The sequence below is a fragment of the Aythya ferina genome (genome assembly GCF_964211825.1).
Source record: "Aythya ferina genome assembly, chromosome: 3".
NCBI lineage: Eukaryota > Metazoa > Chordata > Aves > Anseriformes > Anatidae > Aythya > Aythya ferina.
In genome coordinates this window covers 112,429,616-112,448,375 of record NC_140298.1, presented here as the reverse complement: position 1 = coordinate 112,448,375, position 18,760 = coordinate 112,429,616, and the positions used below count along the sequence as shown (strand labels likewise).

The 18,760-nt window shown below is 42.5% G+C and overlaps 1 protein-coding gene across 10 annotated transcripts in view; it reads right to left on the bottom strand.

Moving 5' to 3' along the window:
* KLHL29 (kelch like family member 29) overlaps positions 1-18,760 on the bottom strand; it is a 390,690-nt gene that overhangs the window by 15,613 nt on the left and 356,317 nt on the right. For all 10 annotated transcript variants that reach the window (XM_084515322.1, XM_084515325.1, XM_084515328.1 and 7 more), the window contains 3 exons: positions 17,442-17,624; positions 14,546-14,726; positions 5,483-5,676 (listed from right to left, as the gene is read on the bottom strand). In XM_084515322.1, coding sequence (XP_084371448.1) covers positions 5,483-5,676; positions 14,546-14,726; positions 17,442-17,624 — 558 coding nt within the window. The remainder of the gene's footprint in view (positions 1-5,482; positions 5,677-14,545; positions 14,727-17,441; positions 17,625-18,760) is intronic.

Genomic DNA, 18,760 nt, shown 5'->3' with positions numbered 1-18,760 from the left:
ACAAGGAAATCTCTGCTGCTTCTTTCAGGAAGGGAGAATTTCACAGCATAGTCCTGTAAAAAAGTAAAGTCACCAGGGTTGGTTTAAACCTTTCTCTTTTTTTTTATTGTAAAAGGACACAGTTGTAGAGCCACAGATACGGGAGGAACAGATCCTGATGAAGATACGGCAGAAGGACACAAGGGACACCCCTCTAGATTCCGGCAGAGAGAAGGCCGTGTATTTTCTTATTTTGTTACCATGGAGGCAGAAGTTTTTCACAGACACAAGGAGCTTGGAAAACTCAAGCTGGCATCTAAGTGTGGATGACCTCCTTCAATCTGCAACCTTGCTTCATCCCAGGTGCTACCCGTGTCCTTCCCTTACCCTTTCCAGGACTTGGTAACCTCATGCAAACACCCAGGAGCCCCCAAAGTTGGTCACTGCTGGTCTGTAACATGATGATAGTGAAAGGTGGTGGGGGACCCTGATTTTGCAAAAGCATGTGCTGGTTGGGCTTTTTGGTCAACGCTCCTGGGCATCAGCAGAAGCTCCTGTGGATAATGGGATTACCATGGGACACAGCCAGAACTCTGGTTATTTCAAACACCTGCCTGAGGGAAGGAAGAAAGGGGAGAGGGAACATGGAAACTGAGGCTATGGAGTAGCAGCCTCCTTTCCTCTCCAACATTCAGATGTTGGGGCTGTTGGACATTGGCAATATATTTAGGGCTGGAAAATCTTAAATGAGATTTGTACACGACAGCAAGTTCACTTGAGATTAAAAGGCAGAGTAAATGTAAAGGAAATAGTAGACAAGGGGTATCTCTACACGTGGCAAACATCATAGCATCACTCTTCTTCGCTGTTGCAGTAGGAAAACATGAAATTATTTCTATTCTAGTAGCAACGAGTTGCTGCAGGAAGGGGTATGCACTCAAACACAATCCTTGAGCCAGAGCTGTACTTCACATGGTGTTGATAATTTAACCTACTGGTGTGCTCCTCTCTTTCTAACAACAACATGCTGTCTGTGATGTGTTTTATGGCTCTCATATCTCCTGGTACATTACATGGTCAAGTATCATAGATCTGCTTTCCATTCCATGATTACTTACAGACCTTATGCTGCCTTCCAGTGAAGCACTCAGTCAGAGCCTGAAGTGGCACGAAAATGAATGGCAGCAGCACTCCATATGGAAACAGGTTATTAAAACCAAACCCAACACTTTTGTCAGAAGGAAGAAATGCTAGCAAGCCACCAGACCTAACACAGCCCCTACCAAAGGATCTCCCTGCAGGCGTGGGCGGCTGGGGTGTGGAGAATGATGAGAATGAGGCACATGATGAAGCATATTGGAGAAAGGAGACGAGTTAATAGGATCCAAATCTGCTTTTAATAGCAAGCATCTCTTCCCCTCCCTGAATACTATGCAGACAAGCTCAGGAATGGCATAGTAATGGATGAGATAGCGTCCCTCAGCAGTCGGGAGGCTGCAGTCTGCTCTGTAACAGAGTTCGGGAGGCTGAAGTGCAGATATTGCAATTAGCAGCGAGGTCTCAGATGTCAGCCCTTCTGGCACAGTGCTGTCACTGTGAAGGGAAGCCAGTGCTCCCCGGGGAATGAGGAGACAGAAGGAGACAGCGGGATGAGGAATGATGATGGCCAGGTGTGCTCCAGGAACCAGCCTGATGGGTGGGGAACATGCAGCAGACGAGAAGAGGAAGCCAAGCTACATCACCCCACATGAAGACAGAGACGCTAGCTGATTTCTCATAACTACACAAGACTCATTGCTTTGACTTCTAGGTGAGAGCCAGCCCAATCCACAGCACAAATACCAAACTTTAGGCCTTGGGAAGAGGGACAGGACAAAGACACATCTGATTTGTCTTGTGAAGCCCAAATTCATGGGACTGGTTGTGCATTTTAACCAAACTAAGACAGAGGATGGTAGGATGGTGAAGTAGTAATGCCCAGACGCTGCTAACACCATTTTCCAGGTATTTCTTTCATTCTTAAGTCTATGTCTCACTTCAGTCTGACATATTACTCCAGTAGTAAATGGTATGGGGAGGAATTTGGATTAGAAACCACTACTTGGATTAGAAACCAGAAATGCTCGTAGATCTTTGACCTCTGTGTTCCAATAATTCTCAGTAGATTTTAAAAGTTAGTAGCGGTGAAGAATAAACACTTACAATCCTGAAACACCAATCAAAACTTGTAATTCCATCAGTAGAGATGCTGACTGCTAAGCGTATCAAAAAAAGTGTATTTTAGTGCCCTGACATGAAGGCACAACGTGAACTAAAATGCAGTGACAAGATAATTAGGCTTACTTACAATCACTGACTTCAGCACGTCTGTGGCCATCTTGTTAAATAGGACAAAACTTAGGAAGCTGGGCATGAAATGTATTTTTAGCAGAGCTATATAGGATGACCTGGTAAGAAATGGAAGGACAAGCACTACAAGGATGTAGCCTGGGCTCATTTACTTTGTAGGACTTTGGCCCAACACCAGCAAACTTCTTTAAGCTCCAAGCACAAGAGGACGTGCAAGGTGGCTTACCAAAAACATGCAGTGCAAAAGCCCTGGGAGGCTCCGCTATCCAAGTAATATCAAGCTGTGCTGCTCCAGGAACATCTGCTGGCTCCACAGATGGGAAGGACAGAAGCAGGGCGAAGGATGGGGAACTGAGAAAGAGTATCCTCTCCAAATAGAGAGGTGTGTAATCAAACCCTTTTTCTACCCGCAGGCTACCACAGCACTTGTGCAACGTGTCGGTGAGCCTAGTTTTACATGTATACCTACTGCCCACAGTTGTCCCAGCACCCCATGCCAAGTGAAGTCTAAGGAATAAATGAAACCTGGGGGTGAACTCACTGTTAGTTGGAGGAGAAAGGCAGGCAGAAGAGAGCAGGGGCTGATGTGGATATGCTATCAGTCCCCACTTCATACCTCCTCTACACAGATAAGAATATCCAGCCTGCTTCACCTCCATTAAGATTATCCTAAAAGTGCCCCTTTCCCTCTCCATGGTTGACACCAGTGCTGCTGTGAGTTAGGCTGGCACATGATGCTTTGGAAGAGCTGGATGTGTCGCGTTCAAACATTTGCCATGCTGCATTCAGCTCGCTGATGGCTGTAAAATACCAGTGACTTGAAACAGGTACCACTGGTCTAAAGATCTCCAGAGACTTCTTTTGATACTGGCATCTACTGTTGCATATTTGAACATACTTGAGGTGTTTTTAAATAATCTGTTATTCCATTTGAAGTTGAACAGGCTTCACTGATCTCTGGAGTCATCTTGAACAACACAACTCACTGTCAGATGTCTCAGGTTACTTACTCTCGAGAGACACCTCAAGAATCCACAAATATACACAAAAAGGCTTTGAGGCTGTCAAAGTTACCCCAGAAATGATCGTATTAGAGTTCAACTCATTTCATCTCATCTGCATTTAGTAAAAAGTAGTCCAAGACTCCTACCCCCTCTTTGTTTCAAGTAAAGGTTGACTGCACTGCACACGGAGTATCACTCAGCTCTTTGGGGAGACTGTTTGGGGATACAAGTACAGGTGATACTATGGTTCTTGTAGAGCTAGAGAAATAAAAATATATTTCCAATATTCCTACAGCCTTTTTAGAGAAGACCAAGCACCATGTCAGTTCTTTTTCCCAGACATTCTCCACTGGGGTGCAATTTTTCAGACTTTGTGTTCTTTTACTTCATTTGCAAATAAATTGGCATTATATATTTCTGAACAAAGGCGCACAGCAACTCTGCATTTCATCATATATTTTATGCCTTCAACTAAACTAATTAACTTTGTTTACACCAAGAAAACATAAACACTGTCTTTTAACTTCATTGGTGTCTTTTGTGTGTTTTTGTTAGGAAATGGTAGTACACAGGCGTTAGAACAATGGGTGACAAACCCACCTCTGGATGGTTTGGATGATTTTTCCAAAGCACGCATAGTGTTGATGCCTGCTAGACAGTCTAATGAGCCCAGGGAATGATTTCTTAGCTCCTGTGGCACTTGTGCTATTCTGGTAAGGAAAAGGAGTGCCTTTTTGCATAATGCATTCATTTTTGCAATACACCCTGAGTATAGGAAAACCTCGCACCGTCAGTCAGTGGATTAAATGAACAGTGGCAGCTGCAGCCATGTGATGGAAAAATGCAGGAAATAGGTTTGTTTGCACTGCTGTATTACATAAACATGACTTTTGCTGGTTAATGCCCTCCCGCTGGGCACTTCATGCTGCATCATATGCATGTCATGTTAAGTTAGGCTGGACACAAACAGCAGCAAGAGCGTTGGAAAGCAGCAGCGCTGTCTTCACGGGGCAGGCTACAGCCATGGCTGGACTATTTTCTTGTGATCTGTTTTTACTAGGAAACTCCAAGAAGAGAGTCATAATAATTGTAAAGAGCTACCATAAAAAAAGAGCAGCTTACTTTAGTTTTCTGAATATGCCTACGCCACATCTGGATACCTTATAACCATACTTGTGTAATTTATTGCTTGCTGCTCATACTTCATCTACCAGGCTGAACACTGAGATCATGATTTTTTACATGAAGCAGCTCATGCCACAGTTTCAACACGACAAAGTGGTTTAGGACACAAAAGCAAGGCATCCTAAAACAGCTTCTCTGTGATGACTGCATGAGAGCTGTTTCTTTGGACACGTGGTCCAGGTCAGCTGTCACCTGCATGAACATCCTTGTGTGGCTGAATGCTAAATCACATTTCCAAAAGCAGCCTCGACGTTCAGGGTTCAAGTTGGCACAGAAAGCAAATCAACTGCAATCTTCTGAGCACTACCATAACTTTGGAAATCTGTACTTCTGAAGTTCTCTTCTACCCTGGGAAATCTGGACTTTCACCTTGCTCTTTTTCTATAAAATAGAGCTTCTTGCTCTATCTTGTAAAAAGTTCAGAGAGCGCAAGGGCATCATATACTAATAAACACAGTTTTAATAATTTACATGTCTTGGACATCTCAGAATCTGAAGCATGTATTCCTTTCAACACCACTGATAAATTCCAGTTAAGAATGGCCACCTCTTCCTACCAGAGAGGAGCCATTTTAACAGAAACACGAGTAATAATCCATTGAGTGAGCAGTGCTGTTTTAAGCATGGAGCAACATATGATATTAGAATGAAGTTTCACTGCACTTCACGATTTTCTGGATCTGAAATTGCTAGTTGTCCATACCTAATAACTGCTTTCCTTTCTCCTCTACTTTGAACTCATCACTTCTAGCTGATAACTAGCTGTATTAATGAGTGACAATTGCCTTCAGTAAAGAACCAGATAATTGCCTCTCTGGTATAAAATACATGCATTCCTGCCAATCTGCTATAAACATATCTCCCCCCCCAAAAAAAAAGAAAACTAATTTGCTTTGCACAAAGGCATTAAAATACCTTCAGCACAGAGATTTCTGTCATAATACGAGTTTGCTCGAACCCCTTACCGATCATTGGAGACTCTATAAAACTCCACGAATTAGTCTGGGGGATGTAGGACTGCAAGACCCCGGCAGCTCGTCCGGCTTCGTTCACCCCACCGAAGACGTAGATCTTCCCACCACAAACGGTAGCAGCGGCCGAATGCACGGCCTTGGGCAGAGGAGCGATGGTCTCCCACTGGTTGGTGATTGTATCGTACCTGCGATGAGAGCAATTGGAGTGAGCTGAGATGATGCAATGCAAGTTGAAGAGGATAGACAGGCAGAGAAAGCAGGCTGGGATATAAGAGAAAGGCAGCTTGACAAGCTGAAGAAAAGCAGAGGTGGAAATGTATTTTCTAACATCATACAAATTCAACCACTTGGTAAATAGTGTAATTAACGCCTTTTCTGAGCTTTTAAAACATTGATAAAAGCGCAGAGAAAGCTAGTCCTATTTTCTGTATATGCCTCTCAAATCTGATTATAGTCCAAGCTAAAGAAACTCGGGACATCTTTGTTGAGATGTCTTCCACTAATTAATTTCTATTAACGACTATACAATGAGATTATTCTTGCAAATCACTACAGTGATATCCAATAGCAACCACAGGCAGGCAGCTGTTAATATACTTCAGTTGTTCAGCTTGTGGAACACATCTCACCTGCACTATAATGCAACACGATAGCTCTTTTTACTCTAGTTAACTGACCAGTGATGCACATTTTGTGCCAGAGAGAGTTGCTTTCATTTATTTTCTATTGTGCAAACCATGTTCTTCATTGCAGGATGCTGCAAATGTTAATGCCAGAATCAGATTTCACTATTGCATCCATATTTGACAAGAACCAAACAGAAAGGAGTATGCATGAAAGTGCTAAATTAGTTTTAAGGTCATCAGTATCCAATTTAATTAAGCCATTGACCATAAGGGATGTGCAGTTAATAATCCATGGATGAAGATTCATTTTAGACAATGTCACAAGTACAGACGTCAATTTTTTTAAAGATAATGTGGCAGGGATCCAAATAGCTGCTCTAAAATGAGTCTTGGAGACAGCGGAAAATAATTTGATTTTTAGGCTTCAATATTTCCATGTAATGGCACATTCAGTCAACGAGGACTTTCCTGCGAAGCAATTACTCAGAACTGTGTACTGCAGGAACAGAAGTCCTCTTCACCCATTCGGGGCTTTTGTTCTTAATATTAGTAATATGCAATATGCAAACATTAAATGAATCCACGGCCACAAATCCATCTGTAGAAAATGATTTAGCGACAGGGGAATTCTCCCTTTGTAACATGTCCCTCATATACTCACTGCCTAAATTTGGGGAAAATATAAGGGACAAAAGAAACAAATGGTGGAAATAGCACAAACTAATGTGCTTAATGAAAGTGCATTAATGAGTTTCCAAGTAATATAACCAAAAGTAATTAACACACTCATAAATGAGGAAAAGGAGGCAAACTTCAACTGAAAAATAAGAAGTGAGTAAAGTCCCTTCTAATGAGCATGGAGAACTCCATTTTACAATGCTCTAAATTAGGAACTGAGAAATTAAATTCATCTACAACAAAGTGATCAAAGGGGAGAAATGTAATGAGATTAAACAGCATGGTGCTGGGAACATTCAGGACAACACACCTATATTGTGCTGATTCTTAAAGTCTGGTACCAAACCCACCAAAACCGAGACTGGAGATGCATGTTTGGCTACACAAGCCTCTTCCAGGTAAGGCACCACATGCTGCATCTCCTGCGTTTGCCCACAGCCCTCGAGGCAGCACTCACTGCCACCCTAGCAGGTAGGCATAAATGTCACCTAATGTAAACAGTTTCATTTGCTGCTTTGGGGTTACACTTTGCTAACTTGCTTACTGCAGTAGTTTTGGGTTTGGTAATTCAATTTTTGATGTGTATAATAAAAGCGGTTAATGAATTGGTTAATTGGTAAGAAATTGAGGAAAAAAACAGCTGAAAAGAACTGATCTTCTTTCTAGCTCCCCAGCTTCTGGGATGTAAGTTGTAACTGTCACCCAATACTTAGCACCACTGTCAGTCCAAACTTCAGAAATGTTTGTGACAGTCTACAGGGTCTGAGAGGGGAAGGTGGTGGGCAGCCACGCTGCCTTCCCTGGCAGAAATACCTGGAAGACTGCTGCTTCCAAGACAGACACATTACTGCTAATGACTTTCTGATCCTCCTAATACATTTTCAAAGGAGGGGTTATATCCTTTAAATTTGCTGGGAGTTGGGGGTGGTTGAGGAACACGTTTATAGGAATACTGGTGAAAGATTCAAATTGCAGAAACAAAAGTTCTTTTTCTGAATGAATTTCACTGGGATCCCAGAGACCTCCCCACTACTCTCCATTTATACTTTACAATGACAATAACTGATCTTTTTGTCTTCTGCTCTCCTTCATCTGCAACCAGAGAAACAAAAATTACCAGTTTCACTTCATCTGCTGAAAGCCAAAGGCTGCAAATTTACAGGACACAGGTGCAAGTGGGACAGCTTAAAAATGCTCATCTTGAGTGTCCTTCGGTTTCAAAAGCCAGTGAACCATAAAGCAGGTGGCAGCCAGTCCTTGCCCACCCAACCCCACTACCCAACTAGGTTTTATACAGGCTGCCTCTTTCACTTACTTAAGAGGATTGCTTACTCCTGTGGTTGAAAAAGAGAAGGAGATGCCTTCAAGTTCCTCCATCCACAGGGAATTTATTCCTCTGGTTCATTACCTCCTTGCGAAATGGTAGGCCTGATTTCTAGTCTCTGTTTTGCTTCAGCTCCCACCCATCTGACAGTAAGTCTTTTTTTCTGTTAGATTATAAAAATGTCTACTGTCAAAACTCTCTCTTTCACGTATGGACTTGCAGAAAATAATAAAGTCACCTCCTCACCTTCTATAGGATAAACTAAGTAGTGTAAGCTCCTTAAGTTTACCCCTACAAAGCAGGTTTCCATCATTCTGGTCTATCTCAAGTCAGCTCTTAATGTGTTCACAGACGGATTTGCACCAGATTAACTAAATTGGTTTAAAAATTAATAAAGTTGAATCGTTGTAACCTTTTTAAAGAATAGGAAATAACAACACCTGCTTTACCTCTCTGCCCTCTGGCCTCTCCTTTTGCCACATCATCTCCAGTGATGCCATCTCTCCATCACCTCTGGTGCTAGTGAGGCTTTTCAGCTACCTTTAGCACCATCTCTTCTCAGGGGCCAGCAGGGAGGGAACTGATTTAAAAAATAATCACTTTGATCTCTTTCCATTAGTCAAGTTTTGCATTTGATTCCCCTGCTTGAAGCCATAGATGGAGACTTAATGGGAGCTGGCTTTGAGCCATGCAAAGGTTTTTCTTCCTTCTCCTCCACTGCTCCCTCCAGCCCCAGTGTGCCCATGCCTCTCCTTGGCTGTAGGCCTAGTAGGCCCATCCAGTATACAGAACGTGAAACTTCAAGGACATCTCCTTTCACATGACAGACTCCTGGTTTGGCAGTCCACTTGGTGTTACACAGATGCCCTTGCATGCCTTCCTTGCCCCGTGTGCAGCCCAGCATCCTGCAGTCCATGGCCCTGCCATGCTCTGGACACCAGGCTTTCGACACGCGCAGGACGTGTGTGTCCCTGCCTGTCACATCTCCTGCACCGAGCTGTGTCGTCTCACCTGACCCTTGTGCAGGCACTACGCTCTGGTTTATGTTTTATTCATACACCCCTGATATGGCAAATGATCTGAACCCAGCAGAAAATACAGCCCAGGCGTGAAGAAAACACTCTCAGAAATAACCTTGCTACTTTTCAGAACTCTCCACTGACAGGATTTCAGCTCTGGGCCTGATCCTCCTCGTGCTTCACTTGTTTAGTTTCGCACCTCCTTTCTTGCTTTTCCCCTACAACCCTGATATTAACAGCAGAAAACCCTGTCACTTCAAGTTGTGCCATTTGCTTCTCTGCCTTGCTGACTTTTGATCCCTCCAGTACCTGAAAATAGCTCCCCTACCCCACCCCTTCATTTCTCTCCTTCTAGATTGAACAGCCATATAAATATGGCATATTTATTCACATTATAAAATCTTTGCAACACGGTCAGTAGCTTACAGACATGCACTCTCCAGTTTCTTATACATTATTTAATTCTGTTTGTAGGAAAGCTGCTATTTAAAATAAAGCTGTACAGTGTCATATTGATCTGCTCTTCAGATGATTCACGTGTTGTTTAAAATCATATTAATGGATTACTATTTTTTGCCTTTTTTATTTTCTTCTGACTGTTCTGAGGAGCTTAAGAAACTATTCTTGGACAAGGCTATATATTTAATTTTCTTAACACATCAATAAAACAGTAGGTTCTGAAACAGTTTATAAAGCTTCTAAGGCTTATTTTTACATTGAATTTTTTAGACTCTCTTCCAAGTACACACTGCCAGCTGAAGTAATCTCCCAGTTTTAGACAACCCTATTGTAAAAGTGCTGTCAGGTCAAGGGGATTCATCTTCTTCTGTCCTTCAAACAGATAATAACCACAAAGCACCCACATTTCCACACTTTTAGTCACATATATTGTCTTGTCAGCATATGCAGTCTTCTCAGCTCTCAAATTGCATATATTACAAGGCCCATCCATTATCTAAAAACCTAGTTCGTGGATCCACTTCATTTCTCCGCCTCCCAACTCAACTCATATCTCAGAAGAAGACAGAAAGTGTAATACTCTCTTGCCTAATACCTAATGACTCGCTCCCTGTCACACAGAAACTTGCCAGAGGGGCTTGATTGAGAACTGCAGTCATGCTGTTATTTTCCTAAACAGCCATTCCAAAAACATAACTCTCCCTAAATGTATACCCATGTATATTCACAAGAACAGACTTATAACTCAGCCAGTCTGGCACATGCATATTGTTTTAAGATGAGTAATAAATGACTCCCACCTGTCTGTTTGTGGTAGTCCTGTAATATTATCCGTCAAAATAGAACTTTACTGTCTCTTTGCAGACAAATGGCAGATAAAGGGTAAAAAAATCTCAGCCCTATTGAAGTTGATGGGAAAACACCCACTGATTTAAGTGGCACCAGAATTTCTTGTTGAGGCTGCACCCTTCAGCATCAGTGACACAACTGAAAGCACAGACAGAAGCGCTCAGGAGCAGATGCCATAAATCATTAGGAGTCTGATGGTCCCTACTTGCTTTAATGCTTTCTAATGGTGCAGTAGATATATTAGGTGCAACCAGGTAATAGCATGTATAGCTAATATGGTCTGACAACTGTTTTAAAAAAATAAAACAAAAACATCTTTGTAAAACTTTAACCATTTAGGATGAAATGTTTCAAAAATGCCCAGAAAAACACAGGTGGAGAACAAGAAGAAAACTGGTGGAAAATATTATCTTTGCTATTTTTGGAGACCAGTTGTGGCAAGACACCCATCAGACTCCATGCTCTGGGGCTGCTAACTGGTGAAGTCAGGGTAGGTCCCTGTGGACAAGAGATGTGTCCTCCACAAGGCCAGTGAAAATGCATTGAAATCTGGTCAAAGCTGGGCATGGTCACACTTGGGTTAATGGAGTAAGCAGAAAGAAAAATGTTGGTAAAGACAAGATGTATGTGGAGGAGGGGAGGTGGTGGATGGATGGCCCAGAGAGGGGAGGGTGTCCAGTGTGTTGCTCTTCACACTGGTGGCACAGTCCAGGACTGTATCATGGCCTGGATAAGTCCCCATAGCTCCATCTGGGTGAGCAACATCAATGTAACCTCAGATGCCTCCTTTGGGATGAAAAACAACCAAAAAATCAAGAGGGCATAGTCCTGAAATTCAACACTGAGGGGCAAAATGTCCACCTCAGGGGTAAATGTAATTTTGGGCATCACTTAACTTGGAGCGTGTGACAGTGTCACCTTATTATTATTTTAGTACAGTGCTCTTGTAAGACCTGCTGGAATGACAGAGAGGTTGCCCCTCCAGCAAGACGGTATCTCAGTGTCCCATCCAAAACCCTAGCACAGCATTTGCAGAGAAATGTGCAGCCCCCACAGAAATATAGTGGGAAAAAGCCATCTCCTTGTAGAGATGGGGAGAAGAAAGAGAAGACAAAGGCAAGAGGTGTGTATTAACTGTGTATAGGATAGCAGACAACTGAGCAATGACAATTATGTTTTTATGTATGCTAATGGTTGCAACCCAAATTCAGGTGGCTCATTGCAGAGCTAGGAACAGTGATTCCCACTATTCAAATTACTCAGCAGTCAAAGAAATTAGCTGCCTGGTCCAAATCGGAAATGCTTTTGTCTGAAAAGGTGTGAGCTTGCTCAGTACAGCTACGAAGGTCATATTTTTCTCACCTGTGTTTCTAACAGCAGACCCCTGAAACGTCCTTTCCAAAACACACAGCTTCAGCAATGGGATGTTTTGCTTCCGTAATTCCCGCTGCCATTTTAATACAAAGAACAAAAAAGGAAACATCCAAAAAGCTCTTGGCATAACCCAAAAGAGGCCATGTTGCACTTTTTCCCTGGCTGTGTCTCGCAAGTCACTTTACAGACAATAGCAGATTAATTATAACCACGGGTTTAACAAATCCCCATGACAAGGCATCGTTATTGTGGTAGAGACAGCATGCACTGAAATGATAGGGAGGAAATCTACTACTTTCCTATGTAAAAGTCTCTTGGTGGGCTTGCTACAACTGAAGGCTAGCAAGGCTGCTCTCACTGAGCCATGCTGGGCTCACCAAGTGTGACTTTGCAGACTGCAATGTCATTTGTAGTAAGGGTATGGGTGATGGCAATGACACGGAACGAGAGGGGTTAATGTTGTTTGATTCAGCTGGCCAACATTTTGGATGCTTTGCTAAAGGGAGGCCATGAAAATCAGAGCAGAGAAAGAAATGAGACTGGGAAAAATTAAAGCAGATACTTTAATCAAGGACATTTATCAAGACACCTCTCTGTGGTAGCATTAGTTAGATGTTCCTCTTGATTGAGAGATGGAGCGGAAGACTGCATCTCTTTCCTGAGCTCACACCTTCCCACATTCACAAAAACACTGCTCTTAGCTAAAAATGTCCTGACTCAAATTTTAGTACAAATGCATTCGGAAATCAGAAAAAAAAAAAAAAAGACCTGCATAAAACAGTGAGATTTTCTTCAAAGCAAGTCCCAGGGGCAGTGCCCACCTTAAGCTCAGAGTAAGGAGTGAAGCAATGCTCATGTGTAGCATTCGCTATTATTTATTATTCATTCTTTGCTGCCTGCATTTCCCCGACTTGCTGAGAGCATCACCAAAGTCAGTTCTTCAGCCCATGCCTGGGCTGGGAGGGAAGGCTACTTGCAGACCCTGTCCCACAACATGTCCTTTCCAGTGGATATTTTGTCAAATAGCAAAATTTTGTCTCCAAGGCAAAATAATGCCAAATTTGTGAAGACAGAGGAACAGAAAACGAGGGCCATATGTGAATAGTGATCGCTCAGCACCAGACAGATCTTCCTGGCCATGCATAAAACAGGTACCATCTGCTCTGTGTCCACCCGCATCATCCTCTACGCTTTAAAGACCTAATGTGACGTCTTACTGACGCTTCTTCCCTGCTACTGCCTTTACTAATTCCCTGAACTGATCTGTCCCGTGCACTGAAGTAGGGAGAAAACCTTCAGGTAAAAAAAAAAAAAGAAAAAAAAAAAAAAAAAAAGTGATCACACGATTGTACCAAAAAATCGAGATACAGAAGGAAACTTTTGTTTTCCTAATTTAAATTTCCTAATTTCCTGAGTGCTTGACTTTGAAACACGAAGAAGCTTTTTTCAATATAGGTTTTGGTATTCAGTATTTGTGATATCTACTTAAATGAAAAAAAAACACACTATCTCCTGCATTAATGGAACATAAATGTTGCAAGCCCCAAATCCAGAAATAATAGGTAGAAAACACTTCTAATCCTACTGTTTTGAAAAAATGCATTTTTTATTTTATTTTTTTTGCATATCTTGCTTAACGACATATCCTTTTTTGGATTGTCTGCTAAGGCAACTTTTACGGGGAACTGCCTGCTTCAAAATATTGCCGAAGTAGTCAAATTCAGCACTTAAAACTGACAAAAAAAAGAAAGAAAACTTGTATTTTTGGCTGCCAGATTCACTAAGGGAAAGTATTTCACAGAAACGTCTCATCAATCTATTGTCAGAATGCATTTTTAAGTGTTTGGGTAAGGCTAAGGATGTACTGATCTTTTTGGAACGGAATATTCTTATACTGCATTTCAGTATTCACCAATTTCTAGTTGTTCATGAAAATATTGATATGCACAGATAATATGACGTTTTATTGACTGTTACTGTTGACATGAAATTAGCCAGTTTTGGAGTTTTACTTTGTTAAATCTTTGTGTTTCTGTTCCTTCCTTTTTTTAATTTTCATGTGAGAACAGGAAAATTTTCCTATCTGGATTCTCTTGAAAAGGAAAGTTTCCATTCTCTTCCATTTCTATTTAGTCCCTCTCAGACAGGAATTCAAAACTGTTTCCATTTACTGGTTGTTTTATTCTGAACTTGGTAGGTCCCAGCTCCCGGCCAAGAGCACCAAAGGAACAACCTTCCTTCCAGCCAGGCCAGGGCTGGGTTGGTTTAGCAGATGGGTGCATGTGAGAAACCTACTTTGCTGTTGCTTTTTTCAGTTAAAAAAAAAAAAAAAAATATATATATATATATATATATATATTATATATATATATATTTTTTTTTTTTGTGGTCTGTAAAGACTTCCATCAGTACTAAATTCAAAGGACATTTATTGGTTCATTGTGTAATTTGTGTTAAATGTCCAAAGAAACTTAATTCCTCCCTTCCCTCCCCTGCACAAACCAACAAACAAACTGGCAGCTTTCATCTTTGGTTTTGAAACAATGGTTTCCACTGAAGCTTTAAAAAAAATCTAATCCTGCATATTTTCCTCCTTTCTTAACAGTTACAAAAGCTTATTTTAACATGTACGGCACATTTGACGTGTCTTTTAAAAGGAGAAGCATCCTTTAACATAGCATGGAGTCAAAGCACCAGCAAGCCACATTTTTTGTAATATTTTTACCTTTCCACATGGTCAACGTTGCCTGCCACTCCGACCCCTCCAATGGTATATATTTTCCCATCGTACACCAGACTGTTATGTCGACACCTGGGGACTGTCATTCGGGACACGAGGTTCCAGTTATCGAGCAAGGACATGTAACACCAGACATCGGCGAGCGTGACACCCGACTCCATGCCGCCTGGCACCAGCATGTGGCCGAGGGAAAGAAAAGGGGAGAATTACGTGAGCTCCTGGAACGGCAGCAGCTCTGCGCACAGCAATCAAAGCCAGTTACAAAGTAAAAACTCTTCAAATGACATTTGACTAATTAAAATAAATCACCCTCAATACTGAGCATCTGTTCCGATGATGCATATCTGTGTCATTTATTCATGAGTCCCAAAGGCTGTTTCTTTTTTTTTTTATTAGATGACATGAAGAAATCAAGATGTCAGACTATGAGGGACAAGTACGTAAGGGGATAGACCCTTTCCAATGTTCATAAATAACTTCCAGTCTATTAAATTACTGCAACACTTGCAAGAAGGTGTCATGAGGCAGAGCCTATCTTGGCTTGCGAGACACAGTCCAGTCTGAAATCTAAATGCTTAACACAGTGATGGATTGAAGCAGCACAAACATGGGCAAAACAAAGCCAGTGCTTGCGTTGCAGGCTTGCTGCCTAATTTTCAGGGACAAATTCCTTATTTATTTTCATTTGCTGATGAAAGGAAGAACCAGATGCACTGCTCTTGTAAAACAGTTTCAGATGCTCAAGTGCAATCACAGAATCATAGAATGGTTTGAGTTGGAAGGGGCCTTAAAGATCGTCTGTTCCACCCCCTTGCCATGGGCAGGGACACCCCCACTGGATCATGTTGCCCAGGGCCTTGTTCAACTTGGCTTTGAACACCTCCAGGGATAGGGCATCCACAGCTTCTCTGTTAAATCTGTTTCGGTGCCTTACCACCCCCATAGTAAAGAATTTCCTCCTTGTATCTAATCTAAACCTACCCCTTTTTAGTTTAAAGCCATTCCTCCTTGTCTTATCCCTGCACCTCCTGACAAAGAGTCCCTCCCCAGCTCTCCTGTAGGCCCCGTTTAGGTACTGGAAGGCTGCTGTGAGGTCTCCCTGAAGCCTTCTCCTCTCCAGGCTGGACAAACCCAACTCCCTCAGCCTGTCTTCATAGGAGAGGTGCTGTAGCCCTCTGATAATCCTCGTGGCCCTCCTCTGGACTCACTCCAACAGGTCCATGTCCTTTTTATGTTGCAGACTCCAGAGCTGACCGCAGCACTCCCCGTGGAGTCTCATGAGAGCAGAGCAGAGGGGGAGAATCACCTCCCTTGATCTGTTGGCCACACTGCTTTGGATGCAGCCCAGCATATGGTCGGCTTTCTGAATATTTATATTGGTTTTCTGAAATGTTTATTTTGGTCAGTTTTAAACTTCTGACTGAAGCGTCCAGTTTAGCTACTTAGTGGGTGTCTCGCTATCCCCACTTTGAAGCACAAAGAGGTTAAATGATTTATCTGAGACCACACTAGGAGTCTGTGATGGAGCCAGGAAAAGAAATGAGACTCTCAGTTCTGTGGTTTAATGACAAACCCAGGCTTTCTCCTTGCTTTTTCGCTCTCCAGAACTATGCTATGCAGCGTGGAGTCCAGTACTTCGAGCTTGTGGGGAGTTCATTCCCACTTTTGTTGGTTCTCCTTCCCTTTTTCCTGTTTCTTAATGGTTTAGCAAAACAAAATACCATTGGCAGTCTGCTAAGTTTCCAGCCATGCAGGACTTCAGCTTTCCTATTTTATCCATCGAATACCATCAGCTCATTCATCCAGATTCAAGGAAAAGAGCTGAAAGAAGTTTTGAATTTAGGATTCAGTGGCTTTTGCCAGCAGGTAAGGCACAGTCTAAAATATCTCTACATATTGTGAAGTGCCTGAGCTAAGAATAACTACAAGTCAGCCTCTCACTAAGAGCTCCATTGAATGCTTTTGCTCCAGCTCCAAAAAGAGCATGGGTGAAAAGCGTCAAGAAATAATTTCCAATCAATCCTTGGGGCCTCTATGCAGTATTAATGGAATTTAACACCACAGGCAGTGATTTTCTGTGGAAAATGCAGCGAGGGGACTCCATACAGGAAAAGACAACAGCTGTAACCCCTTACTGGTACTGCCTGGTGCATCTGTGCTCCCAGCTCCATCCTCAGCTCGCACACATCTGCACCTCCCTGCCCAGGATCCTCTCTTCATCAAAAAACGTCCACTCTGCTGCCATCAGTTCAAGCCATCGCCTGGTGGGAATTCCTTTTTGCCTTCCAGCCAAGCAGAGGTACCACAAGACTGTGAATAACCAGACTCTGCGATGCTGCAGGCACAGAGCAGACAGCTACTTTGGGAGTTAAAGCCTTTTAGGGAGCGTGGTCTCAGTTTCATTGAAACTAAGAAGATTATAGGGCTAGTGACTACTGTCAAAAGAGAGGTTTCAAAAACAAGTACACAAAGTGAATGCTCCTGTAAGCAAATACTGTAAGTGTAGGTCACATATTCAGTAGTTCAGCCTGTCTGTCTCAAATTCCATAACCCACCATTTAGACTCAACTACAGCCAATATTTTAAATTGTGTTACTATGGCACTGAAACCTCTTTGCATGCTTGATGGTTGTCGGATCTCTTTTCTTCACGTTGCAAACGCAAAATATTGCTGTTGACTGCTTTGAGGGAATGCTAACGTGGCAGAGAAATGGAGAATAATGACAGCAGGGAAATCCCTTGTCCCTTTCCCAACCTCCCCTCCCACTTGTCTGTTATTTTTTTAATTTATTTTCCTGAGAAGCAGCACATCCTTCTTTGTTTGCACTGCCTACGTTGTAAGGAGGAAACTTTCTCCCAGCCCAGTGTATTTGCTGCTCACCTGAGAGATAAATGTTGTCTCCAGCGCTGACCACGCTGAAAAACTCCCGATCATAGAAGGGAAGGCTGGCCAAGGGGTACCACTTGTTGTTTTGAGGATTTAAGCAAGTGACTGCTGTTAAAGCTCGTTGATTCATGCCAATCATCTGACGACCTCCAACTAAGACTATCACCTCAGCTACACCTAGGATTCAACAAGCAAAACAGTATTTAAAAAATGTGACATCTCTCAAACAGGCAGGAGCCTATCAAAAATACTCAGCAATCTGGGCAGTTTTAACTTGTTGTATAGATACTATATAAACTGTCTTGGGCTGTGCAGTTAAACGAGGAAGGGTGAGAAAAAAGGGAGTACGTGTGGGGAGAGTGGTGGGTGAGGAGCAACATGCAAGCATCCTAGGGATAACTGGGGACATAGTGTGTCATCTGGATAAAATTCAAGGGGGAAAGAAACTAAAAAAAATATTCCCTGTAAAGATGCCCATTGACTTCCCCAGTCTTTGGGTGAGACACACGTATCAAATCTTCGTTCCACTAAAGAAAATGGGAATTTTGTCAAGGCTTGTGACATCAGTGAGCTTGGCCTTTATCCACATAAAGGATGTTTGGGCTTTAACCTAAAGGTGTTCTCACACAGCTAGCATCTGCAGATTTAGCCTATAGTGATATTTCTTCATCATGATTTTCCTTCTCCATATGGACAGTTTGACCTACAGCACACAAGGTGTACAGCAAGCCAAATTCTCTGCTGGTACAAATGGACATTTTGCCTCCCAAACCTTTTGGACAAAAGTTTTGTAATGCAAATCTCGGCATTTTTTCACTTCCACTTTACTCCTAGCCCGGGCTACGCTGAATCTGAGCTGAAACTCTCCCCAGACTTGGCCTTGCAGTGGACTCCAACGATGGGTCACAGTTTAATTCTCAGGTGTTTTCTGGCTCTAGCCCCAAAGTACTGGGGATAGTTTGGATTCAGTGCTTAGCAGAAGTGTTAACATCTCTCCGTGGCAATTGTAAGCCTTGGTGCAATTTGTTGCCAGGAGGGGTAGGCTCAGAAACAGGTTCATGAGACCATGAGCTGGAAGAAATTGCCACCTCAGGAGCTGTGCTTGTGGCCAGACCCACTGCTGTGATCTGTTAAGGTGCCCAGTTCAGAGACAAGTGCATGCTGGCAGGGGGGTCAAAAGCCCAGAAGTGAGCCTGCCAGCCAGAGAGATCAGGAGGTGCAGCACTGAGCAATGCTTCTTTACAAGAATGGATTATCGTCATTCTTCATTAGCTTTTAAAAAATACATATTTGTGTCATTCCAACAAGGTTAC